We start from the raw sequence: 24,794 nt of genomic DNA, 5'->3' as shown, positions 1-24,794 counted from the left end.
TTAGTAAATCTGGCCCTAAATGTACTATGGCAGGTAGAGCCTTCAGTTATCAGGCCTGCTCGTGGTACCTACAGTCTCTAAATGAAACATGACATGATGATGGTAAAGAGGACAGAAGACGGAGACATGAGTCAGTAAATGATGATTTTATTGGTCACTTATTCCCTTTTGAACAATAGATCTGTTATTTGACTTATATTTGACCTCTGAAGCCTTCAAAGAGAGGGAGTATTGCACTTAATACAAGAGATGAAAGAAGCCTGAAGCAGAAAGAGGAAGAAATGATCACGCAGCGTTCTATACAGCAGCTCACATGTTCCTCCTTCAGCTTCTTAAATATACATCTTTATTTATTATAGCATTTCTATGTTATGTATGCAGCTATTACGATACACATGCACGTACAAGCAGGGCTCACTATAACCAACTGTCTGTTTGATGAGTGCCTCCGATCTCTTTTGGTGATTGGGATATAAAGGCAGCAGGTTTTCTATGTAAGAAAAAGTACAAGATTCAAATGTGTCTGGCAGTTTGAGTCTGAGTGATGAGTGCTTCTGATTTGTTCATAATGAGCCTTTACACTGAAGCAGTATTAAACAGGAATGCAGAGTACACGTCAACCGTCATTGGCTGACTGGGTTAACAGGAAGTGATGTCACCGTTAAACCCATCAGAGAAATTGAGACTGGATTTTTCTCAGATTGGGCAGAGCTTGTCATTCCTCCTCAATGTTTGTCACACAAACTGTGAGGTCATTCCCCTCTGACATCACTCTGACGCTCCAGCTCCCTGCTGTGTTGAAGGTCTGTATTAATGTAGGAAATCTCCCGTTTCTCCCGTTTGATATTTATCTAAACGGTGCCAATGTTTTTGTGTAACCGTGTGTGAGTTTATCTGCCATGTTTGTCCAATGAATACCTCTCCTACACACCTGTCTGAAACCGCCTTTAAACCTGACTCTGCTTCCTCTTTGATTGTTGTCCAATCAGATGTTTGAATCAGTCAGCTGTTCTCTGATTGGTTGTGTCTTCTGGTTATTTCTCTTTGCTCTCTTCCTGCTCGCTTTCAGCCTGAAAACAGCCACAGCTGCTCAAACATGATTGGACGATTTTTTTTTTGTGGAACCAGAACATGAGCGTGACATCAGAGGAAAATGGCCGCCGTGTGAGTCCGATGAATTCTGACACTTTAATCAGCCGTCAAAAAAAAAGACATCTGTCAAAGTTAATCTGTTGGAGGAACTACTGCAGGTTCATCCCGCACACAGCAGTGATTTACTTCCTGTCCATGTGCCCGTATGATGCACAGTAACCAAGGCAACCAGGAGATCTAAGTCCTCCACTGAGAACATAAAGGTAAACTGCATCTTCACATTCAAACTAGAGCCGCTCGGCTCCCCGAGAAGCCGTCATCTTTCCTAACATGCGTCTGTTCATGCATCAGGAGGAATCAGAGAAAATGAAATGAAGGGCGAAGGTCATGTGACAGACGGTTTCTGTTCCTGGTTAAAAAGTTACAAACAAAACTTATCAAAGTATCAAACCGTCCGTCACACGCTGTAAGAAGAGAGTTAAAAACATCCACTGACGTCCCGCTGGAGGAAGAACAGAAGCATCGATGAAGTGACTCTTCTACAAACCCAAACGTCTGTAATAAATCAAAGAAACAACATTTCACAGGCTGAACGTCAACATGTATCTTCATACATTAAAAAAGAGCTCTGAGGTTTGCGCACGGCTTTCTGTTTGTGCTTCTTCATGTGGCAGCTGCAGGAACTGGAAACCTGAATACTGAGGTGGTGCGTTCAAAGTCCCGTTGATGAGTCACAGACAAAGCAGCTCAGCGCGACACAAAGGCACATGTGACCGTCTGCTAAAATCTCCTCCTTCAAACAGACTGAACGGACACATGCTCCTCACGCTCCTCGTCTTCCTCACTCCTCGTCTTCCTCATGTTCTTCGTATTCCTGATGAAGTTCCTCATGTTCCAGTGGATGAGTCCGACTATTTCCCTCTACATTTATAAAGATCTGTTGATGTGACTTTAGTCTCAGTTGAAAGAAACAGGAAGTGCTCCTCACCCTCCTCTACGTCCAGACGTGAAATGAAAACACAAAAAAAAGCTTTAAAAACATGACGTCGTACTTTAAGAACGGTCGGATGACGGCGTGGTTCTATTTCTGTATATTTACTAATGAAGACTCAATGAAGATCTATCACAACGTCTTCTGTCTCTCTATGTCACCACTGAACCATGAGTATGTTCTGTCAGTGAACACTGGTCTTATTAGTGATCCCCTGTGATCACATGCTAAAGAAATTACATTTGGGAATCACTGAAATCTTTCTGTTGCTTTGATGCCTTAAGGTACAAAACTTGTGCTTCCATTAAGTCTAATTAGACGTCAAGCAGCCAACCATCAGGTCCTATATTTTCCTATATAAGGTTTTTATTTATAATACAACGGGCAGTTTGTCTCCTCATAGATAATCATAGACGTCACTACAGGGATTCAAAATAAAAGCTGACAGGACGGGGTCACAATGATGCAGTGATGACAGTAAAGAACACCTGAAACCAAACAGAGCAAGTCACAACGGACTAATGAATGAAGACTGATCTGGTTCTGTTCCAGCAGAGTGTGAGGCAGACACAGAGCATCACATCAGAGCCTTCTTAAACACATCTACTTCAGGATGTTAGAACTCAATCTTGCAGGCGGGGAAAGACTCGTCCTGCATGACCACGGTGCTGCTGGAGGCCAGGACCATGACGTTCAGCTCCTGCTGCTTCTCGTGAGTCTGCTGGTACCAGTCCCGGGTCACCTCGGTGTCATGGGTTGGGATCAGAGTCACCTGAGAGATGAGAAAGCAGGAAATGTGACTCAGCTGAGAGGAAGAGTCTTTATTATACCCCCACAGAGTCCGCTGATTGACAGTTACAGGGTTTACCCAGGCGGAGTTAGCTTCAGTCATAAATTATTTCCATCAGTTAGAAGGCAGATTGGTCTGTTTGTAACCATGACCGTCATTTCTTATTTCAGGGGTGCAAACTCATCAGGGATGAAAAAGGTGACATGGATCCAAACCTCCTAGGGGGGGCATTCTCCCCTGGGCATATGTTTTTTAAATATCAGCTTTAAAATGTGAATTTACAGACGATTTTAGCATTCAGACCGACTAAAGAAGCAGTGCAAACAATAAGAAAAACACAATTGCTTGTCTATATCTATTTTATGTTCTAACTGTTTGATAAAGCTTCAGTGAAACATGAAAAACCCATGCTCCCAACCTTCAGTCCCTTTTTATAAATGGGATGAATTTGCAGAACAGGGCTTACCATGTTCTACTAAGGGGTGATGTGAAGGGCAGTCACTACAAGTAGCTCTCAGAGCAGAGTCTGAGAGAGCATCATAATGCAGTCATCAAGTATGACAATATTTTCTCTTCTATCATTAAATATGTAACATTATCAATATATTAACCTGATGTTTTGCCCCTGCTGGTTTTCATTAAGTTTATATTCCCTCTGGCCTTATTACATTTGTTGACGCTGTCACATTTACTGTCAAGTTTGCACCCCTGTTATTTCATATCAAGCCATTTCACTGAATAATAACATCTCCACTTTAAATGACAGAAAACTGACAGCACTCTTTAAAGAGCATGCAGACTGCCTCAAACCCAACCACAGTATAAGTATATCTCATATAATCTCAGCAGTCAGCCTCAGGGTGCCATCAGAGCACAATGTTACCTGCAGGTTTGATCCCCACTGAGCTTTGCCGTCCAGCAGCGCATCGAGAACACCCCGGCTAGGTTCACCACTCGCAGCATCGTTACCGCTCACCACATAGTATGCAGAGCGAACACGTTTGAAAAACTCCTGGTCCACGTTCTTGGCGCTGCAGTGGTTGGGAATGTAGGCCAAGTCCACGTAGATCGGAAGGCCAGAGGCAGCCGCAGAGCCAGACTTCTGAGAACCTGGGTCAGAGAACCAACGGGTCACTAAAAACATTTATCTTTGAGAATCAATGTGGATTGAACATCATTCATGGATTGAAGGGTTTACCTGAATTGCTCTTTACTCCATTGGTCAGCCCCTTGCTGAGGTTGTAGCTGGACCGAGAGAGGTCATCCTCTTTGGAGCCCTGTCCATCCGACAGACGGGACATACGAGAGCTCTTGTCGACATCCTTCTTCTTTAGCGAGGCACTGCGAGGAGACGCTGTTTGTTTGACCGGCATTGGGGACCTCTTGCGCCTGGCAGGGGATGCTGATTTGGTTTTCGCAGAAGTCTTCTTTAAGGTCTTGGCTTTTGGCTCTTTCTTCACAGAGCCGTTATCAATGGAGTCTGGATCCACCATGCAAACATCCGGGCGTGGAGGGTGAGGGTTGGGGTCCATGAGGGGGGTAGGTGTAGGGTCATGGCTCCTCCTGGAGGAATAATGGTTGCCTCCCCCGGCTGCAGAGAATTTATCCCCAGGCATGTAGTCTGCATCCTCATCCGATTCCAAGTTCCCCTCCCCGGAGACTGAGGGGTATTCTTCTGTGCCCGGAGGCACATCAGAGTCTGACTGAGAGGCCAGAGACTCGCTGATGGAGGTGGGCGGTGTGTCCTCTGTGGCCAGTCCCAGTCCTGCCGACATGCCTCCAGCTTGGTGCAGAGAGCTGCTGTCCCTGCTGTGAGACGGGTGTCCATGAGGGTGCTTGTGAGACCTTTTCTTAACCGACAGATCGAGATCATCGCCATCTTGTGACTGGTCGCTTCTTTGCCCTTGCTCATCATCATCTTCATCACTGGCTAACTGCCGCATGCACGGGTTGATGAAGGAAGGTGAGAGGTCCTCTTTACGCTGTCTGCACTCAGAGGAGGAGTATCCAGGAGAGGAACGACTGGTGTAAGAGGAGGTGGCTCCCAGGGACACATGACCGGGAACATCCTGATCACTGTCGTCATCATCATCATCATCATCATCATCCTGCCCTCCTTGGCTGCACTCCTCAGCGTAGAACGGAGAGCGAAATGGCTGATTGGATGAGGAGAGTGAGAGTGGGCGGGCAGGGTGCTCTGGCTCCATCTCACACTCCTCTTCAAACTCATCATCATGACGGTAATGTGGAGGAGAGTCTCCAGGCACCATCTGGCTCTTTGTCATCTCCCACTCATAGGAGCTCCTGTAGCCTGCGTCTCCCTCTCTGGGCTCCACCTTGGCTGGGCCTGATGCCCCACTTGCTGTAGCTCCAACAGGAAGGCTGGAACCTGAGATGACTTCTGTGGGGCCATTGGAAGTGTCTGGCTTGCCAGCCTGGACGGCTGAGGGCATGTAGGTGCCTAGAACATCGGGCAGTGCTCCACCTGTTTTGTCACTGGTGGTTTGGCCAACAGGCATTTCAGAAAATGAGAGTTTACCAGCAAGGCCGCTGGAAGGCGACCTGCGAGTCATGTCACGCATAAAGGCCTCCTCATCCTCTTCTTCACTGCTATCCGTCTCCTCAAAGTAATGTTTGCCTTCTATATCTGGGCGTGGTGAGGATGTAACTCCAAATAGAGCTGCACTGGCTGCCTCTTTGTCCTTGGAGAACTCTGCAGGTGGAGCAAAAGGTCCTGCTGAGGCCCCAAACCCAACAGCTGAGTCCAGCTTGGACCCTTCAGACCACTCAGGCTTATAGAAGCAGTCCAACTGAGGGCCTTTATCCGTGACTCCACCTAATGAACGCTCTTTCTTGTCCTCAGCAAAGGCAGTGGATGAGAGAGAGGGTACAGATTTGGGCTCTTCGAATGGGCTGAGGGGGGAGAAACGGGGTAAACTAGAGGAGGACTCAGCCTTGGTTGTAGCTGTCATCTGTTTTTCTGACACTTCGAGATAGTCGTCTTTAGTGCCAGCAGAGCACGAGTAGGGAGAATCGATGACCGGAGAGTGCTCATCTTTGAAGGATGAATACTCAAAGAGCGGCTCTGCAGGCGTTTCCAGCTCCTCCCCAAACTGCCGGCTGGTGGAGAGGGAGCCGGAGGTGGAGGAGGAGTAGCTGTAGGCTGAAGAGGAGGAGTAGCCTGGCCCTGCGGTGCTTGTGTACTGAAAGCTTGTGTCCAAAGATTTCTTACTCAGCAAGTCCGGTGTCTTCCGTTTGTCAAAGTCAGGATCTGCTCTGTCGTTCTGGTAATAACTGTCCTCTGATGATTTCACAGTGAAATCCTCTTTCCCTTTATCGGCAGGCAGATGTGATGAGGACGAGTCTTTAATTCCACTTTGATACGAGTACTCGTACCCTGAGAATCCTGTAGCCCCCATTCCCATGGTCCTTTCACTGAAGGGTGAGGAGTCCACCTTGTTCTTGTCTTCAGCCTTTTGGAGTGAGCTTGCACTGCTTTCTGTCACACTTGGCTTGCCCTGACTGTTAAAGCCATATCCAGCCATGGAAACCATGAATTCAGGTCTATTTGAGCCACACATTTCACTGATTGGACTTTTTACTTCCTTCTCTGATTTGTCTTTGGTGCCTTTTTCCATGTAAGAATCACCAGCACCATCTTCCTCCTCGTCCTCCTCCTCTTCGTCTTCCTCCTCCTCATCATCATCTTCATCAACAACATCATCATCATAGTCCTCCTCATCTCTTGCTGTTAGTTTTCGCATATCAACCTCCAAGCAGGCTCCTTTCTCACTGTAGCCTGTGGCAGCAGGTTTGTCTACATCTGTCATTGGGGAGGACGTTTGGGGCTTTGTGCCGTCAGTCTGACTTTTAAATGAGTCATTTTCTGATGATAAAGAAGTGGCCACTGAAGGCAACCGGCTTCCCATGCTGTATTCATATGGCTCCTCTCCTTCCACCTCCCTTTCAAATGGAGGCGTAGAGGAGGAGGAGGAGGAATGAAGCCATGAGGCAGTAGAATCTTTTCCATGAGATGTTAATCCTTCCTTCTCTGACGTCTTGTCCGTTGTTGTGACTGGGGAAGTGGACTTTTGTTTCTGAAGATCCACATCAATCTTTGCATTGTCCTTCTCTGTCTTTTCCAAGGACTCCTGCCAATATGAATCAGAGTCCACTGAGCTTGTTTTGCTGTCATAAATGTCACTGTAAGAGAATGTTTTGCCGTGCACATAGGGCGTGTCTTGTCTTATATATGCAGCCTTTTCTTTACCCTGCTTTTCAGGGAAATCATAGAGACTGAAGTGAACACTTTTCTCAGGTTCTTTGAAAGCAATATCGGTTTCGTCCGCACTTTCATCAGTTGTTAAGGGCTTAGACCCTACCCCTATTGGAAAATCATCTTCATTTTCATCTTCGTCTTCGTCTGAATACATCACTTGAGGTTTTAGTTTCTCTACTGTGCTGAAGGAAACTTGTGTTTTGTCTGAACTCTTGACTTCTGTTTCTATCTTTGTAGATTTTGCTTCAAAGGCGAAGTCTTCATCCAAGAAGCATCCCTCTTTTGCCTCCATAAGTTTGGCCTTGACAGTAGGCTTTAGATCTTTTTCAGCGTAACACTCGTCCTCTTGGTCTTCTTCAGATTCTTCTGACGCTTCAGTTTCTGTTTTGTCGCCTGGCAGTGCAATAAAGGAGGTGTTGTCAGAGACAGTGACTGTTTTAAGGGCATCAGCTTTAACATCGGTCATGGCCTCATCCTTTTCTTCTGTCCTGAAGTTCTTTTCCTCTGTCGGAGAGTAGCCGCTGCTTGTGGGCACAGACTGTGTAGGTGAGGCCATCCTCATGGTGCTGTCGTCTGGACTCAGACATCTTTCCTCACTCTCCTGCCTGGGGTGAGGCTCTAATCCCAAAGATAAAGATGGAGGGGGGGAAACAGGCTTGGTGTCAGCACTCTTAGATTGCTCTGTGCTGAAGAGAGCCTGGTTTTCTTTGACAGCCTGTGAGGGAGAGGACTGCATGGGGAAGAGGGTCTGAGAAGAGAAGGGAGCAGAGGGAGATTTATCCTTCTGCTGGAGCATCAAGGAGGCTGCATGTTCATAACCCTCCTGGAGCTTTCCCAGAGGAATGTCAACATTTGGAGTCTGGTCCTCATCCTCGTCTTCCTCATCATCTTCCTCTTCATGGACTGATTTGGTCTTGGAATCAGCCTCCATCTCAGGGATATTGGGCTGGTACTCATCAGAGGAAGGAGACTTGAAGCACTTGTCGTCCTCCAGAGACGAGGTTGGAGAGATGGTTCCTGCTGAGTGCAGATAGTCCTTACCATGGATGGCATCTGGTCGAGAGGGGACACTGTTGGTGGTGTCGAGCAGGAGAGAGTTCCTGGCAGCATCCTCGGTCTGAGGCGCTGTCACTGAGGCTATTGACTGGTCCTCAGCTACAGAAGTTGCAAATGATGAGAGTTTGTCGTACTCTGTGATGGATGTTGCGGAGGAGATGTGCTCCTCTTCTGCTAGAGGAGCAGAAATGATGGAAGGGTACGGGGCTAGCTCTGGCTCCTGACCACTCATGAAGGCTTTGGGTTTGACATCTGAGCCCTTCATCTCCTTTATACCATGCATGGAGTCAAAAGTCCCGGGGACATCAGGGATAGAGACTTCATAGGAGCCCACGTCGTAGCGCAACTGTGGGATCCTGTCTTCTGTTTCCTCGTGGATCTCCTCATCTGAGATGGTCTGTTCGGTCTCAGAGTAACCCGGGATGGTCTCATCTTGTATGAAGGAGAACTGCTCAGAGGCTGAAGCAGCTACTTTCCCGGACAAGGCTGCAGTTGAGTAAAGTTTAGCATCACTTGGCTTGTTTTCCCACTCCTTTCCACTTTTGTCCTTTTTGGCTTCGTCTGTTTTATATTTCAGGACCTCCTCATCTTCTGTTCCTTCCAGTTCAGCCTTTTCAATGACATCGCCCTCTTCCTCTGAACTTTCACTCTTCTTTGAGCTGTCTTTTATGTCAGCTTTGAGGGAGTATTTGTCATATTTCTCCATTTTCTCCTCTTCATACTTCTTGTCAAAGCCATAGCTTGTAGTTCCAGCACTTTGTCCTGATGCCGCCTTGCCTTTGTCTTCCTCCTTCTTGTCAGGGGATTTGGGGGAAGCAGGTTTCATTTCAATGGATTGAGGTGTGACCTTTTCATGAGGGAAAATTAAGGACGAAATTTTAGTATGTCCAGAGATCACATCGTTCTCGATGGGCGTACTCTTTACTTTAGACTGCTCTTGTTGTTTCAGAGCCTCAAAGTCCTCGGTCAGGTCCTCTGGGGAGGACACGATGGACCTGTCAGCCAAAGCTGCCGCAGCCACTTCCTCTGGGATGTTCTTTGGGACTGGCTTTTTAACATTGTCTGCCTCTTTCACTGCTTTATTTTTGTCTGTCTTAGGCTTGGCCTGAGTCTTAGCCTTATGCAGAGTTTTTCTAACTTCAGGAGTGAGTGGCTTCAGGTCAGGTTTGGTTATTTTTCTCAGCTCTGGTTTGCTCGGATCCTTCTTTTTATCCTCCTTGGCTTTGCTTTCTTTTTTCTCTTCTTTTCGTATATTTTCGTCTTTCTTGACCTCTCGTTTCTCTTTCTTGATTTCTTTTTTCTCTTTGTCCTTCTTTTCATCCATCTTGGATGCTTTCTCTTTTTTGGCAGTTTTGGATATTTTCTTTTTCTCTGACTTTTTGTCTGCTGCTGGGGCCACCTCACTGTTTTTCTGTTGTTTGGTGGCCTTCAGACTCTCACTTTTGGGTTTCTTCTCTTCCTTCTTGTCTGCTTTGTTCTCTTTAGTGATGTTGCTCTTTGACTCTTCCTCCTGTCCACTGGCTTCTTTCTTTGCTGTTTTAGAGTGTGGTTTAGGGGAAGATTTCAGACTCTCTTTGCTGTCAGTTCTTGATCTCATTTTAGTCTGTTTGATGATGGGGGGAGGTGCGCCAGATGATATGTCTTTTTGAGTGGCAACAGGGTATCGCAGGAAGTCGAGGTGTTTCAGTTTCTCAAGGCCCTCGAAGATTTTATTCTGCGGTGCATTTCCAGGGAAGAGCACCCTGACTATCTTTTCTGTTGGACGGTGAGGGATCCAAACAATGAGGGCAGTGACTGATGTCAAATATGGGACGGATATTTCTCCTTCCTTTCCATTGGGCAGTGTAATCCCTGTCTTGGCTTTGCTGTTTCCAGCCCATTTCTGCATTAAAAACTGCATCTCCTTACTCTCCTTCACAGGATTCAACACGTACATGTCTAACTTCCCCACGCCCAGTTTGTGGAACAGTGTGATGGGTTCAATGGTGTTGCTGACCACTCTGTGCAGAGGCTCTGGTGTGATTCCAAGCTTGTTGAGGTACTGTAACGTCAGAGATGCTTCTTCGATGCTTCTCTTCACTTTCAGCGTGGACTCAGGCATTCGCAGTTTCTCTGGGACATTGAAAAACACGATCCCAAGCTCAGGAGAAATCAGGTTCTTCACCCAGTCCCCATTACTGCTGGAACCAGATCCTTGGTTACGTTCCTCCTCCTGCTCTGCAATCTTTCTCTGAAACAACCCGTTGATGCCGGGGAGATTGTCTGCACCAATATGGGTGAGCAGAACTGAGTCGATCCTGTCCAGGTGGCGAACCAGTTTCCAGAAGCAAGACTTCCGGTCAGATCCTCCATCCACCAGGATGTTGAATCCATTCACAGCGAACAGAGCGGAGTCTCCTCGGCCTCCAGGGAAGATGTAGCAACAGGGTTTGGACAGCTTCAGAAAACCTCCAGAGTTCGGGGGCTCCAGGAGGTCAAAGGATGACGGCACGTCCACAGTCTCTGAGACATACTCGCTGAACTCATTGACTCCGTCCATGTCTGGGAGGTGGGGTTCAGGGTTCAAGCGGTATTCCAGAAGATTCTGGATTGACTGCTGCTCCTGGCTTTGGCCAAGGGAACTCCAGCCCCCGTCTCCCTGACAGGAAACAGTAAGCCTTGACAGCTGCTGTGAAGATGATCTGGACAGGTGCTCAATCACCTACAAACATGGGAAACAGTAAAAAGCAGTCTTTGTGAGATGTACTGTTTATCCATGCACACACACGAGGGGTAAGGGTGTTTTAAGAGAGAGGACACTGTGCTTACTTCAGGGTTTGAGATAATGTCTGAGAAGTGCTGCCAGGTGAACGCTCCGCCTCGCAGTAGGATGTCACCTCCCTGTTCAGAGATCTGTCCGCTCAGAATCAGCAGCTTATGTCCCGCACAGTCCGTGATCAGAGAGCGAATCTGAGCATAGAACAGAGTAAAAACTATCATAGCTGAGGATCTTAATACCTTTTCAGCAAAAAGTTCCATTATAAACCAGATCTAACTAAAACATCCAATGTTTATATTCTGAAGGGATAAAAAAATCTCTGGGGAACGATCGCAAGCAGCTCTTTCGGTAAGCGTTTTATTTGAATGACCAGAGCCCACGACATGTCAGAGATTCAATATTTCACTTCACTTCCCATCTTAATTTTTACACAGCAGCCATCTTTTTCTGATGTCAGAGGCATGTCCAGGGGTGGCATGGGCCCCCATAAAAGTCTGTTTGGCCATCCCAGTTGATACTCCATAATACCAAACTATGATTGGACTTAAGTTAAAATCAACAGATTTTAAGAATGTAATACTATATTATACAACCTGACTTTTGACACATTGAGGACGGAGACCTTGGATGGAGCTGGCCCATTTATAAATACTCACTTTTAACACAAACAGTGGCTAAAATGTGCATGAGTGAAATAATTTAATAAGCTCATGATTATGGTTTATTACGCTCTTCTTATAATACAAATACAACATCATAGTTAACTGTGTCTAAGTGAGCAGGAGAAAAAACTATAAACTAAAACATAAACTCATGTCAGCGACTCACAGCCTGAGCTAACAAGTTAACACCTGACTCATTTTCACAGAACACGTAAAGTCTTGTGCAAGTAGTTTGCACAAATGATGTGACAAACAGTTTGAGTTTTTCAGACATTTTTGATTATTGCAAACAAATATATTTCCCAATGTTGGGTGCCAAGGACTTCTACTTTTGTGGCAGTCGTAAAAAAAATTGTATTGATATAATTAGATTTGTACTAGCATCATATTTAAGTTTAAAATTATGGTATCATGATGACCCTCTGTTAGACTCACCTGTGAGGCAGCGGTCTCCTCTGACGGGTTCACCAACACCACGGTCTCTAAAACATCACTCTGATACTGCAGAGTCCTCTGACCTGCAGACACACAGCAGGTAAAACTAGAGTGAGGACGACTCAGCAGAGAAAACTCAGTGAGGACGAGTCAGCAAAAAGAAAATGTGAGGACAACTCAGCAGAGAAAATTACAGTGAGGACAACTCAGCAGAGAAACTACAGTGAGGACGACTCAGCAGAGAAAACTACAGTGAGGACGACTCAGCAGAGAAAACTACGGCGAGGACGACTCACCAGAGAAAACTACAGTGAGGACAACTCAGCAGAGAAAACTACGGTGAGGACGACTCAGCAGAGAAAACAGAGTAAGGAGGACTTAGCAGAGAAAACAGAGTAAGGAGGACTTAGCAGAGAAAACTACGGTGAGGACGAGTCAGCAGAGAAAACACAGTAAGGACGACTCAGCAGAAAAAAACTACAGTGAGGACAACTCAGCAGAGAAACTACAGTGAGGACAACTCAGCAGAGAAAACTACAGCGAGGAAAACTCAGCAGAGAAAACTGCAGTGAGGACAACTCAGCAGAGAAAACTGCAGTGAGGACAACTCAGCAAAAAAACTACAGTGAGAACAACTCAGCAGAGGAACTACAGTGAGGACAACTCAGCAAAAAAACTACAGTGAGAACAACTCAGCAGAGGAACTACAGTGAGGACAACTCAGCAGAGAAAACTACAGGTTTGAATCATTGTCAAAACAAACAGCTACATCATGGCGGTGAGCTGAGATTGTATGGCTTGAGATGTAGTGAACCTACAGGTTCTTTTTGAAAGTCAACCTCACTACATATCTGATATCTGTGTGACTGTTCTGGTTTACATGGAATGAAACAGCTACACTTAAAACAACCGTTAGCCACACGTGTTAGCTTTGATAAGAGGTTAGCAACATGTTAAATGTTGTTAACTGACAGTGGCGGCTTGTAAAAGGTAAAAATGTGAACCATGTTTCCCTCTACTTCGTTTAGCCTCTAGCTAATATTGTATATAATAATAATGGTGATATCATCGGCCCTGAAAGGGTCTACAAGGCCAACAGGTGTATTTTTACAGAGTACATGCATCACATGGTCGTCATAGGAACACAGAACATGAATGTTTACGTGATGGAGTAAAGTATACATTTTTCTGTTCTTATTTCTGACAGGATGAAGAATTAAATGAGTGTTTGAACTGTCAGGATGACGTCCTGTTTACAACACCTGCCAACGCCATCACTCTCTCCCTTTCACTCTCTCACGTTCTCTCTCTCGATCTCACCCTTCCCCTCTCTCCTCCCACCCAACCTTTTTAATCCTGGAAAACGCTCTTCTCTCAAACAATCACTACAAAAACGCTGAATAAAAACCCTTTACAATGGCGCCGGATTGGCTGTTGCTATGGAGACCTGTCAGGCTGTAGCTGCCAGCTGAGTTACACTGACCCAGTCTGAGACAAGGAGACGCATTGCAGCATTTCTGTAAGGGAGGGGAGAGGAGGGGGTGAGGGAGGGAGCTGCAACAACACATGGTGCAGGAGGTGAAGAGGAGCAGCATCTCGATGTGTATGAAGGAGATCCATTACTGAAAATCTATTTATAGACTCAACATCCTCCTACAGCACAACACACACACATAGGGACACACAGATAATGTCCTCTATCCATTGAAATGTGAGACTAAGATCACATTACTGAACGCGCCTCCTCTTCCTTCTCAGTGTGCTGGCGGAGGATGAAGAGGAGGAAGAGGAGGAGGTGCGTTCAGTAATGTTTGTGTGTTAACATCACGCCGGTAACTGAGGCGAGCAGTGAAGAAGAGTAAAGCTCCGCCCACTGAATGACATCAGTGTTCCGCCCACTCACACATGTCTCAGTGACCTCACGGTTTGTCAGGAGGTTTACAACCCGCCTCAGCTCCAGCTCTCAGCCTGCCTGTAGATTGACTGAAAGAGACAGCATTTCCAGCATGGAGACCGCCATCGATGGGACTCCAGCAGTAAACTGAAAACAAACAGCTGCTCTGAGACTGTTGACACATGCTCTGTACGCTTCCAGTATCCATGAGCTAGTAGATGGACTACAACAACAATGGGTGACGTTTGTTTGTTATTCATGTTTGTACAATAGTTTCAAAAACTACTGAAGCTTCATAATAAAAAAGCGTTCAGGTCTTCAGTCCTGAAGCTGCTGTGACACGTCTACGTGGTGTGTGTGCAGCGTGCAAGAGTTTGAAAACAGTCACAATATTCTGTGACCGGGGCGTCTACTCTTTAAATCTGTATCACCTTTACCGTCAGCTTGTTTGCAACATCTCCACCTCTCTATTCACATCAGCATAACACAGCTCTCTCTCTCTCTTCCTCTCTCCCTCTCTCTCTCACTCTCTGTCTCCCTCTCTCTCTCTCTTCCTCTCTCTCTCTTCCTTCCTCTCTCTCTTCCTCTCTCCCTCTCGCTCTCTCCCTCTCTCTCTCTTCCTCTCTCCCTCTCTCTTCCATTAACTTTGTCACAGAGCGCCCCCTGCAGGTCTGGAGTACCTCTGGTTAATGATAAATCATCAACCCCAAGCGTAGCCACTTCATTACCTACAAAGCTCCCCCACCCTCACTATCAGGACTGACGCAAACCTCCATGTCCAATGTGTGTGTGTGTGTGTGTGTGTGTGTGTGTGTGTGTGTGTGTGTGTGTGTGTGTGTGTGTGTGTGTGTGTGTGTGTGTGTTTTAATGTGATCTCAGCAGAGACAGACTGTTTCAACTGTTTCAACTTCAGCTGAAATCAGGTCACCCACATCCACTGAAGAGAGCAGAGAGCGAGCAAGCAGAGAGAGAGAGAGAGATTAGTCTGTAAATTCATCACAGGGAGCAGCCATGTTGGATTCAGTCCTTCCTCCATGCTGCACTTTTTCAGTCTGCCCAATCAGAAGCTACAGACCAATCACAGATCAGTGGGTGGGACCTCACTCCTAGAATCCAAACTCAACATCTGCCATCTTGCTTTGTAGCTATGCTAACAGGCTTTATGGAGAAAGATGAGAAGAATGAAAGTATGAATAAATTATGTTTCAACTTCAAACTGAGATGAAGGGGATTCTGAAGGTCTTGTGCTCGAATCAGATGTTCGTGGTTATATCTACGAGACGCAATATAGTGGCGGCTGCTACAGCCGAGACATAAGACCTGATTTTAGGCGGCGGTGAGGACGAGGAGCCCGGGCCGGCTCGAGCTGGGGCAGACTGGTAGTGTCGGTGCTCTCACTGTTTGCCTATGAACACAGACATAAACCCTTTTCACACATATGGAAATCTCCTGAAAATCTCCAGATATTTCCAGGAAGAGCTGTATGTGCGAACGCAACAGCCAAATGTTTTACTCCAATATTACCCGGAGTTTATCCTGCCAGACCCCTAGTATTTTTTCCGCAGATAATCTGGAGGAGCTCATGTGAGAATGCAGCAGGATATACTCCACAGATTTCAACTCGATGAAAAAAGAATGATGTTTATAAAGTGAGCGGCTAAAGTGTCTGCACGCGACCACTATGGTCTCCGTGCACGTAATTAAACGTCTGCATTCTGTTGGTCAGTATGTTGTTCTCCTCTCTTTTGTGGCTGTTGTCATTCCATTGGATTACACATAGCATTGATATAAGACAAATATTATATCTATATATTTTATAAGACAAATATTCTCATTATAACGTCGTGTAGTGGACTCTGTTGCTTCGGCCGCTACTTCCACGTTGTTTATTTACGTCACGTCTTACGTCGGGAAATCCCCCGTGGCCCCTCCCCTCTGACAGGAAGAGTCCCCCGCTGTGAGGAACATATGTGAATTGCTACTTGCTACTAGAATCTCCGGAGAAGTCCTCCTGTAAATATCTAGATATTATCCGGAGTGCATATGTGAAATCGGCTATAGAGTCTGTTTTCTGACAGGAATTTACAAGATGCTAATTCCTTCTGGAAGAAATCTCAGAATCTGTTGAGGAAACTGCCGAAACCTGACCTTAGTGGGAGTGGCCTGCGGTGCTGTGCATTCTGGGATTTGTTGTCTTTCATCCACATGAGCCAAAAAGACACTTTCTGCCTTCAAAATCCAACTTCAAAATGTATTTCACATTTCTAAATTCTAAACATTGTAGAGAGCTGTCTCCCCCCCCTCTCTAGAGTTGATGCTCACGCAGGTTGCCATGTGGTGGACACTGAAGCTTCAGTGTTTATCCAGCTCTGCATGGGTCTGTAAACCTTTCTGTGTTCTAACCTCTCTCCATTTTTCAAAAGTATCTCCAATATTGATCCTAGTTTGAGCACGTTTCTGCTCGTGGAGCTTATTAGAAACATGCAGAGGCTTTTTAGGTCGGGTACAATCACTTCTATCTGAACCACTTCTCTTGCCCGCTTCCATCGCTGCAACACCTGTTGACCTGATAACTGCTCTCATATCTGGCAAACCGAGGGGCGTCCAAAACGGCCGTGAGGGGGGTGACCTTAAAAGCGCCTACCTTCTCTGGTCCAAACAAATCCAGAGCATTCAGGACCAACCAAATCTCAGAATCTGTTGAGGAAACTGCTGTATGTGTTGAAGTAAATATGTCTGTAAACCTGACCTTAGTGGGAGTGGCATGCGGTGCTGTGCATTCTGGGATTTGTTGTCTTTCATCCACATGAGCCAAAAAGACACTTTCTGCCTTCAAAATCCAACTTCAAAATGTATTTCACATTTCTATACATATATGACTCAATATCAATACAGATTTATGTTTCAACGGGTCAAGTATCCCTTTAAGAGTGCATGGAAACATTCTGAGAGTCTCTCGACACACACACATAGTTTCTCAGAGCGGCCGAGAGGTTACCTCTCAGAGACGACAAACATTCAGAAAAAATAGCAAAACATGACACGACTGAAAAACGCTGCAAATGAAAGCAAACGGGTTGAAACAACTATATGAACATTGCTCGCTAAATTCAAAATATGTGACTCGTCTGTAGGGGCGCTCTGAGGAAGAGAGAGGAGCTCAGGAGTATCAGGACAGATCTCCAACCTCCTGATGGTTAAGAGGTCAAAGGTCAGATGGTGACTCTGGGAGGAGCAGTGTGTCAGTGACGGCGCGCAGTTAACCGTGCAGCTAGCTTGCGCTGCAGGCGTAAACGGACAGAACCGTGCTCAGCTGTCCCTGGTGTCTGTTCCACACAGCGCCCCCTGCAGGCCTTGAGCATCTCAATGGAGACTGGATTTGAAGAGTTTGTCTTGTTGATAACATCATATCCAGACGATAACATGCTGTTTATGACTTTTCATAGAGAGAAGAGATACAAACACACACACACACACACACACACACACATTGTGACTGTAGGTACATTTTGTTACCAACACATTAATCTGAGCTCTCACTTTCAGATCTTAAATCTCTGCAAACACTTCAAACTAAGAGATAAACCTCCAAGAGACTCAAATGAAAGATTTAACTTTAAAGGAGCAGTATGTAACTCTGACCCCTAGTGTTTAAAATGGGTACTGCAGTCTAAATTCTAAACATTGTAAAGAGCTGTCTCCCCCCCCTCCTCTCTAGAGTTGATGCTCACGCAGGTTGCTATGTGGTGGACACTGAAGCTCCAGTGTTTATCCAGCTCTGCATGGGTCTGTAAACCTTTCTATCTGAACCACTTCTCTTGCCCGCTTCCATCGCTGCAACACCTGTTGACCTGATAACTGCTCTCATATCTGGCAAACCGAGTGGCGTCCAAAACGGCCGTGTGGGGGGTGACCTTAAAAGCGCCTACCTTCTCTGGTCCAAACAAATCCAGAGCATTCAGGAGCAGAATCTAAAGTTAGAAGGAGGACATACTGGCTGCTGCATTGTTGTCAGAGAAGCCAGCACTTCAACATAGCATGTTTCCTTAATGTCTGATCATATAGTAAGATACCTTTATCATCTCACTCACTACACATCTTACACACACACATACTAACACGCACACACACACTAACACACACACACACACACACACACACACACACACTAACACGCACACACACACACACACACACACACACACACACACACACACACACACACACACAGAAATCAGAACCCTTCATAGACTAAACCCTGCAGATACTCCATCAGACCTGATCAGCTGATATTTCTTCACACTGAAGGCTAACAGAGAGAGAGAGATGAGACTTCAGAGCATCATGTGAGGAGGAAACATGAACAGAAAAAGGAGCACAATGACCTCAGTAGGCTATAATCTGCACTACAAACACAACGGACATGACGGCACTTGAACGCAGCACAAAACACAGTCTGATAATAAAGCAGAGCTCTCTGTTATCATGCAGCTTTGTGTGTGTGTGTGTGTGTGTGTGTGTGTGTGTGTGTGTGTGTGTGTGTGTGTGTGTGTGTGTGTGTGTCTGCAGGGTGAAGCTCGAGCCTCCGTCATAGATCAAACATTCCTCCGCTCAGAGAAAACCTGCAGTCTGCTCACCTCCAAACCTCCACACAGCTACACAAGGAGCGGACACACTCCACCCGGGGAGCACGGCAATCCTCCAGCCTGAGACGGACACTGAACCAGAGAATGACCGGAGACAGCGCGGAGACAGCGCGGAGAGAGAGCGCGGATCAGTGATGGAAGCAGCAGGAGGAGGAGGGCGGGGCTGGATGATGCTGCTGCTGCTGAGGATGAAGATGAGGATGAGGATGAAGGCTTGCTACAGTTCTACACCTACACTCTGCTAGCTGCTGCCTCGTGCTGCATTTACGGACCCGTCGAACATGGGAATATTATTCGTGACCCAGCTGCGTTCGCGTGAATCAGGAGAAAATGTAATAACGGTGTGTGATGGTGATTTAATGCAGGATGTTTACTCAGTAACGTCATCAGAAGAGGAAAAAAATATATCTACATTTCAATGTCATCATCTTATGAGATCAAATCTTATTAATAACAAGTTCATTGTTAGAGGATGTCCTCCTACATGCTGATCCTACAGCGGCCCTGAAGGTCAAAAAATAATTTATTTAAACGCAAAAATATTTTATTAAAAAAATCACAAAATGCCACATTGTGTGATAAAACATTAAAACATTTCAACTGTCCAATCACAGTGAAGTCTAACCCTTTTTTCTGAAGTGTTAATGACAGTAAAAATGTGTATAGCTCCTCCACAGTCAGCTAATGAGATGATGCACACAGAGACTTCATGTGTTCATAGAAGAAGACGACAGAGTAAATCTCATGTTATTAACTCTTTCACCTCCAGCAGGAACACTAAAGTTTCAAGTTTGCTTTTCTGAGAGTAGAGGTTAAACACACCGAGGTTACAGCCGGTTAAACGTTATGTGGAGAAATACTAGAGATGAACAAACAGAAGATTTGTGTTTGTTGGTGGGATTACGCCTGGAGTGAAGACTGTTCTGATTACTCATGTCCTCTGTGATAAACATGGCCTTTAATCCTCCAGTTAGAGCGTGCTGATGATGATGGTGTGTTCAGGGACATTCAGACAGCTGTCATTCAAACAGCAGCTGCTGGGTTTCAAAAAGTCACAGTTTGAATCACTGTCTGTCTACCATCACATCAATATCTCTATTATCTCACATATCAAACTATCATCTTTATTATCTACATCAAATTTTTCAGACACTTTTATCCAAAGCGGTGAAAATCAGAGAGTAAGAACAACACAAGCAAAGAGAGAGAGGAGAAGACAACGTCAGGAAGTGCAAACAAACAGCTTTAAGTTTGATCGGACACACAGGTGCTGACAGGAAGTGACCAAAGGTGCTGACAGGAAGTGACCGGAGGCAGAGTACAGGTGCTGACAGGAAGTGACCAGTGGTGCTGACAGGAAGTGACTAGTGGTGCTGACAGGAAGTGACTAGAGGCAGAGTACAGGTGCTGACAGGAAGTGACCAGTGGTGCTGACAGGAAGTGACTGGAGGCAGAGTACAGGTGCTGACAGGAAGTGAACAGTGGTGCTGACAGGAAGTGACTAAAGGCAGAGTTCAGGTGCTGACAGGAAGTGACCAGAGGTGCTGACAGGAAGTTACCAGAGGCAGGACACAACATGGACAGCTGTTCTGAGTTCTAATCAGCATCAAAACCATCCTGAAAGTAATAATAATTGGGACGCTGGTGGCATAGTGGTTAGTGCGCGCGCCCCATGTATGGAGGCTGTAGTCCTCAACGCGGGCGGCCAAGGTTCGAGTCCAGCCTGTGGCTCCTTTCCCGCATGTCATTCCCCACTCTCTCTCCCTGGTTTCCAACTCTGTCCACTGTCCTATCTCTCAATTAAAGGCACAAAAAGCCCCAAAAACCACCGGGGGGCAACAGAGAAGAGTCTAGTCAGAGACTTAGGACCCTGTTGTGAAGGTTGGATCAGACGCCTTTCATTGGCAGAGCGCAGTGGGCGGGAGGGAGTGTAGACCTGAATGAGAGAGTTAAAGTAAGGAGGAGCTGTTTTTGTGTCTGTTTTGTAAGCGAGCAGCAGAGTTTTAAATTTGATGTGAGCAGTAAGGAGCCAGTGTAAGGAGATGAACAGCGGAGTGACATGTGCTCTTTTAGGAAGGTTGAAGACCAGTCGTGCTGCTGCATTTTATATCATCTGCAGGGGTTTGATAGTGCATGTAGGAAGACCTGCCAGTAGAGAGTTGCAATAATCGATGCGTGAAGAGCCTGTACCAGGAGCTGCGTAGCGTGTTCTGACAGGTAAGGTCTGATCTTCTTGATGTTGTACAGGGCAAATTGACATGACCGGGCAATCGAGGCTACTTGAACCTTAAAAGTTAGCTGGTCATCAATCATGACACCCAGGTTCGTCTAGACTGTGTTATCTCACAGAGACTGACAGTATTAAGACAGAATCTGTCTTCTTCCGCTGATCTGCTGATTTTATGTTCTGTTTGACAACGTCTCCTCATCTGTGCAGCATGACACCTGAACGCCTCACAGCTTGACTTACTACACCCTCCTCTGCACACACAGTCCATACACACACACACACACACACACACACGCACGCACACACACACACACGCACGCACACACGCACACACGCACGCACGCATGCACGGACACACACACATACACACACACACTCACTCACTCACGCGCACACACACACACACACGCACGCACGCACACACGCGCGCACACACACACACACACACACACATACATACTGCACACTGTCACAAAAATCTACACTTACACTGTTACAGTAAAACTCACTTTACAGTCACCAGTAGTGTGTGTGTGTGTGTGTGTGTCTGTGTGTATGAGGTCCAGATGAAGCCCCTCCCCCTCATGTGTGCAGATGCTGAAGGATCAATAACACCCTCTGAATTATTAATCAGCTCACGTTCATCTGAAACAGCAGCTCAGTTTAATGGGTCTTTAAATCAGAGCTTACACACACACACACACACACACACACACACACACACATACATTGCACCATATCATCATCTGTACAACTTATGACATCATCATCTCTATACATGTGTCACCTGTTCTGTTTGTCTTCTTAACTCTCCTGATATCAGATCTTAGCGAGAGAGAGCGCACCTTTCTGTCAGCTCAGCATCACACACACACACACTCACACATACCCACACACACACACACACACACGCACAAACACACACACACACACACGCACAAACACACACACACACACACACACACACACACACACACACACAGACAGACAAACCGACAGACAGACAGATGTGACACTGACCGTGGACGTCTGAGGAGAACGTGGCCGTGTGTCTGCTCTCAAACAGCTTCAGCTCTTTGTTCAGGTCACAAACCGTCTCATCCACGCTCCAGGAACGAAGACCTGTTCAAAGACACAACACGGGGCTTAAGTTTTACATTCAGAGGAAGATTCATTTCATATTTCAGCCAGGTATCTGTGTGTCTGACATCAGAGTGAGTCTCAGAGTGAGTGTCAGCAGCTACCTGAAGTCCAGTTATGAGGCCAGAGTCAGGACTTACAGTCAGCAGATACCTGAAGTCCAGTTAAGAGGCCGGAGTCAGGACTCACAGTCAGCAGATACCTGAAGTCCAGGTATGAGGTCAGAGTCAGGACTCACAGTCAGCAGATACCTGAAGTCCAGGTATGAGGTCGGAGTCAGGACTCACAGTCAGCAGATACCTAAAGTCCAGTTATGAGGCCGGAGTCAGGACTTAAAAAGTTTGATCTGTATATCACTCGTTAGTGTCGTTACACGTTTCTCCCACGTTTGACGCGACATTGAAGACGTTTTTCAGATCAGAGTTAGGGATAGATGTATTTTATTCTAAAGATTTTTATGGTATTATTTTGTATGGATGGTTGTCATTCAAGTAGGACAGCGACAGACGAGGAGAGTCAGTGGGAACATGAATAAAGGTGTTGTCATTCAGAACACATCTGAGGTGTGAACTGTGGACTTTGACTTCTTCTCCTACAACACGTCAGAGGGAACATCAGTGCTAAATATGTTTCACATGAGCTGTGTCAAAATCATTACTATGCAGATGGTACTCAGCTATACATATCTATGAAGCCTGATGACAACAATCAGTTATGTAAACTAGAAGTGTGCTTGTTATTGTGCTAGGCCCTAAAAACCTCAACAAGACTTTATCTAATGATATAACTGTACTTAATGACATCAGCCTCTAGCACCACTGTTAGGAGTCTAGGAGTTATATTTGATCAAGATATACAGTCTGTAAATGTACTATGGGAGGTAGAGCATTCAGTCATCAGACCTGCTCGTGGTACCTACGGTCTCTAAATGTACTATGGGAGGTAGCGCCTTCAGTTATCAGGCCTGCTCATGGTACCTACGGTCTCTAAATGTACTATGGGAGGTAGAGCCTTCAGTTATCAGGCCTGCTCATGGTACCTACGGTCTCTAAATGTACTATGGGAGGTAGCGCCTTCAATTATCAGGCCTGCTCGCGGTACCTACGGTCTCTAAATGTACTATGGGAGGTAGAGCCTTCAGTTATCAGGCCTGCTCGCGGTACCTACGGTCTCTAAATGTACTATGGGAGGTAGAGCCTTCAGTTATCAGGCCTGCTCGCGGTACCTACGGTCTCTAAATGTACTATGGGAGGTAGCGCCTTCAGTTATCAGGCCTGCTCGCGGTACCTACGGTCTCTAAATGTACTATGGGAGGTAGCGCCTTCAGTTATCAGGCCTGCTCGCGGTACCTACGGTCTCTAAATGTACTATGGGAGGTAGAGCCTTCAGTTATCAGGCCTGCTCGCGGTACCTACGGTCTCTAAATGTACTATGGGAGGTAGCGCCTTCAGTTATCAGGCCTGCTCATGGTACCTACGGTCTCTAAATGTACTATGGGAGAAAAGGTCTTCAGTTATCAGGCCCCTTTCCTTTGGAATCATCTACCAGTCATGGTCCGGGAGGCAGACACACTCTGTACTTTTAAGAATGGACATACTTTTTGATAAAGCTTATAGTTTGGGCTAGCGCAGGTATGGACCAGGTCCCAATACTGCTGCTGTAAAATGTAGGCTAACTATCTGTAAATCTTAGTTACTAACCCACATACTTAGTTACTACCCATCGTTTGTGCTATCTCATCACCCTCTATCCCATTTTTCAAGCCGGGCGCAGTATTTTCAGCAGATGGCTATTTATCATGAACCTGGTTTTGCCAGTTTTTTTTTTGGTTTCTGCCTCTAAAGTATGTTTTATTCATCAAGAGCCAAATCTGTTCTATCTTTGATTGATTCTGAGAAGGTCATTTATGCACATGTCTTGATTATTCAAATGTACTAACGCATTGGTGTTAGCGTTTTTGTCTCGCTTGCAGCTTGTCCAAGATGCTGCATCTTGTTTTTTAACTGCTTAAAGGAAACACGAACACGTCTCCCAATCTTTAAACTCCTCTTCACTGGCTCCCTGTGCATTTCTTGATTGATTCTAAGATTGTATTACTGACATACAAATCGATAAATGAGCCAGCTTCAAGTAATCTCTCGGACCTTTGAAAACAACCTATTATATCACAAACTCAGATCCACTTATCAAATGTTTCTGACCGTCCTGAGGTCACATTTTAAGCTCAGGAGTGACTGAGCCTTTTCAGCTCTAAAGCTTTAGACGATTTTAACTCTCTAAACACTGTAAACACTCTTAACGCTCTAAACGCTATAAATGCTATAAATGCTCTAAAAGCTCTAAACACTCTTAACGCTCTAAATGCTCTAAACGCTCTAAACACTCTTAACGCTCTAAACGCTCTAAACGCTCTAAACGCTCTAAACGCTCTTTTATTCCTCGGCTCTTCGCTTAGCATGTGAGCTGCCTTTTTAACCCCTTTAATCCTCGTGTCTAGGCTTAAGCTTTTTAGAACTGAATGTTCTTATGATGCACTGAGTGTTTGCACACACACACACACACACACACACACACACAGCCGCCCCCCTTGCCCCCCATACCTTGTGAAATCTGTGTCCTGGCAGCGTCAAGGTGATGGCAGGTGGAGATCTCTCCGATCAGGATCAGCATGCGATGGTTTCTGAGCCGCTCCTCACAGGCTGCTGCTGCTGTCTCCATAGTAACAGAGCCACCGGCTGACGCTGAGCCCGTCTCCATCTCCATGACAACTGCATCCAGAGCGAGCAGCATGACGATGCAGGACGAGTGAGGAGGGCTGAGG

At 46.0% G+C, this 24,794-nt stretch overlaps 1 protein-coding gene across 1 annotated transcript; it reads right to left on the bottom strand.

The window, feature by feature from the left end:
• Nucleotides 1–131: 131 nt before the first annotated feature.
• Nucleotides 132–24,794, bottom strand: map1aa (microtubule-associated protein 1Aa). The gene is made up of 7 exons (XM_065953226.1): nt 24,574–24,794; nt 21,854–21,955; nt 12,064–12,146; nt 11,017–11,157; nt 4,072–10,909; nt 3,757–3,983; nt 132–2,855 (listed from the first exon to the last, which is right to left on the bottom strand). The coding sequence occupies exons 1-7, from the start codon at nt 24,761–24,763 to the stop codon at nt 2,700–2,702; spliced, it is 7,737 nt and encodes a 2,578-aa protein (XP_065809298.1). The 5' UTR covers nt 24,764–24,794; the 3' UTR covers nt 132–2,699.

Source organism: Labrus bergylta, chromosome 3 (genome assembly GCF_963930695.1).
Source record: "Labrus bergylta chromosome 3, fLabBer1.1, whole genome shotgun sequence".
Classification (NCBI taxonomy): Eukaryota; Metazoa; Chordata; class Actinopteri; order Labriformes; family Labridae; genus Labrus; species Labrus bergylta.
This window is presented reverse-complemented; position numbering and strand designations above follow the sequence as displayed.

What these genes read in the sequence shown, in the direction of transcription:
- map1aa (XM_065953226.1), bottom strand. Translation starts at nt 24,763, where the DNA reads ATGCTGCTCGCTCTGGATGCAGTTGTCATGGAGATGGAGACGGGCTCA. An exon ending in CAGGACACAGATTTCACAAG is followed by an intron (nt 21,956 to 24,573) that starts GTATGGGGGGCA and finishes GTCTTTGAACAG; the next exon opens with GTCTTCGTTCCTGGAGCGTG. An exon ending in GTTCTCCTCAGACGTCCACG is followed by an intron (nt 12,147 to 21,853) that starts GTCAGTGTCACA and finishes GTGTGTCTGCAG; the next exon opens with GTCAGAGGACTCTGCAGTAT.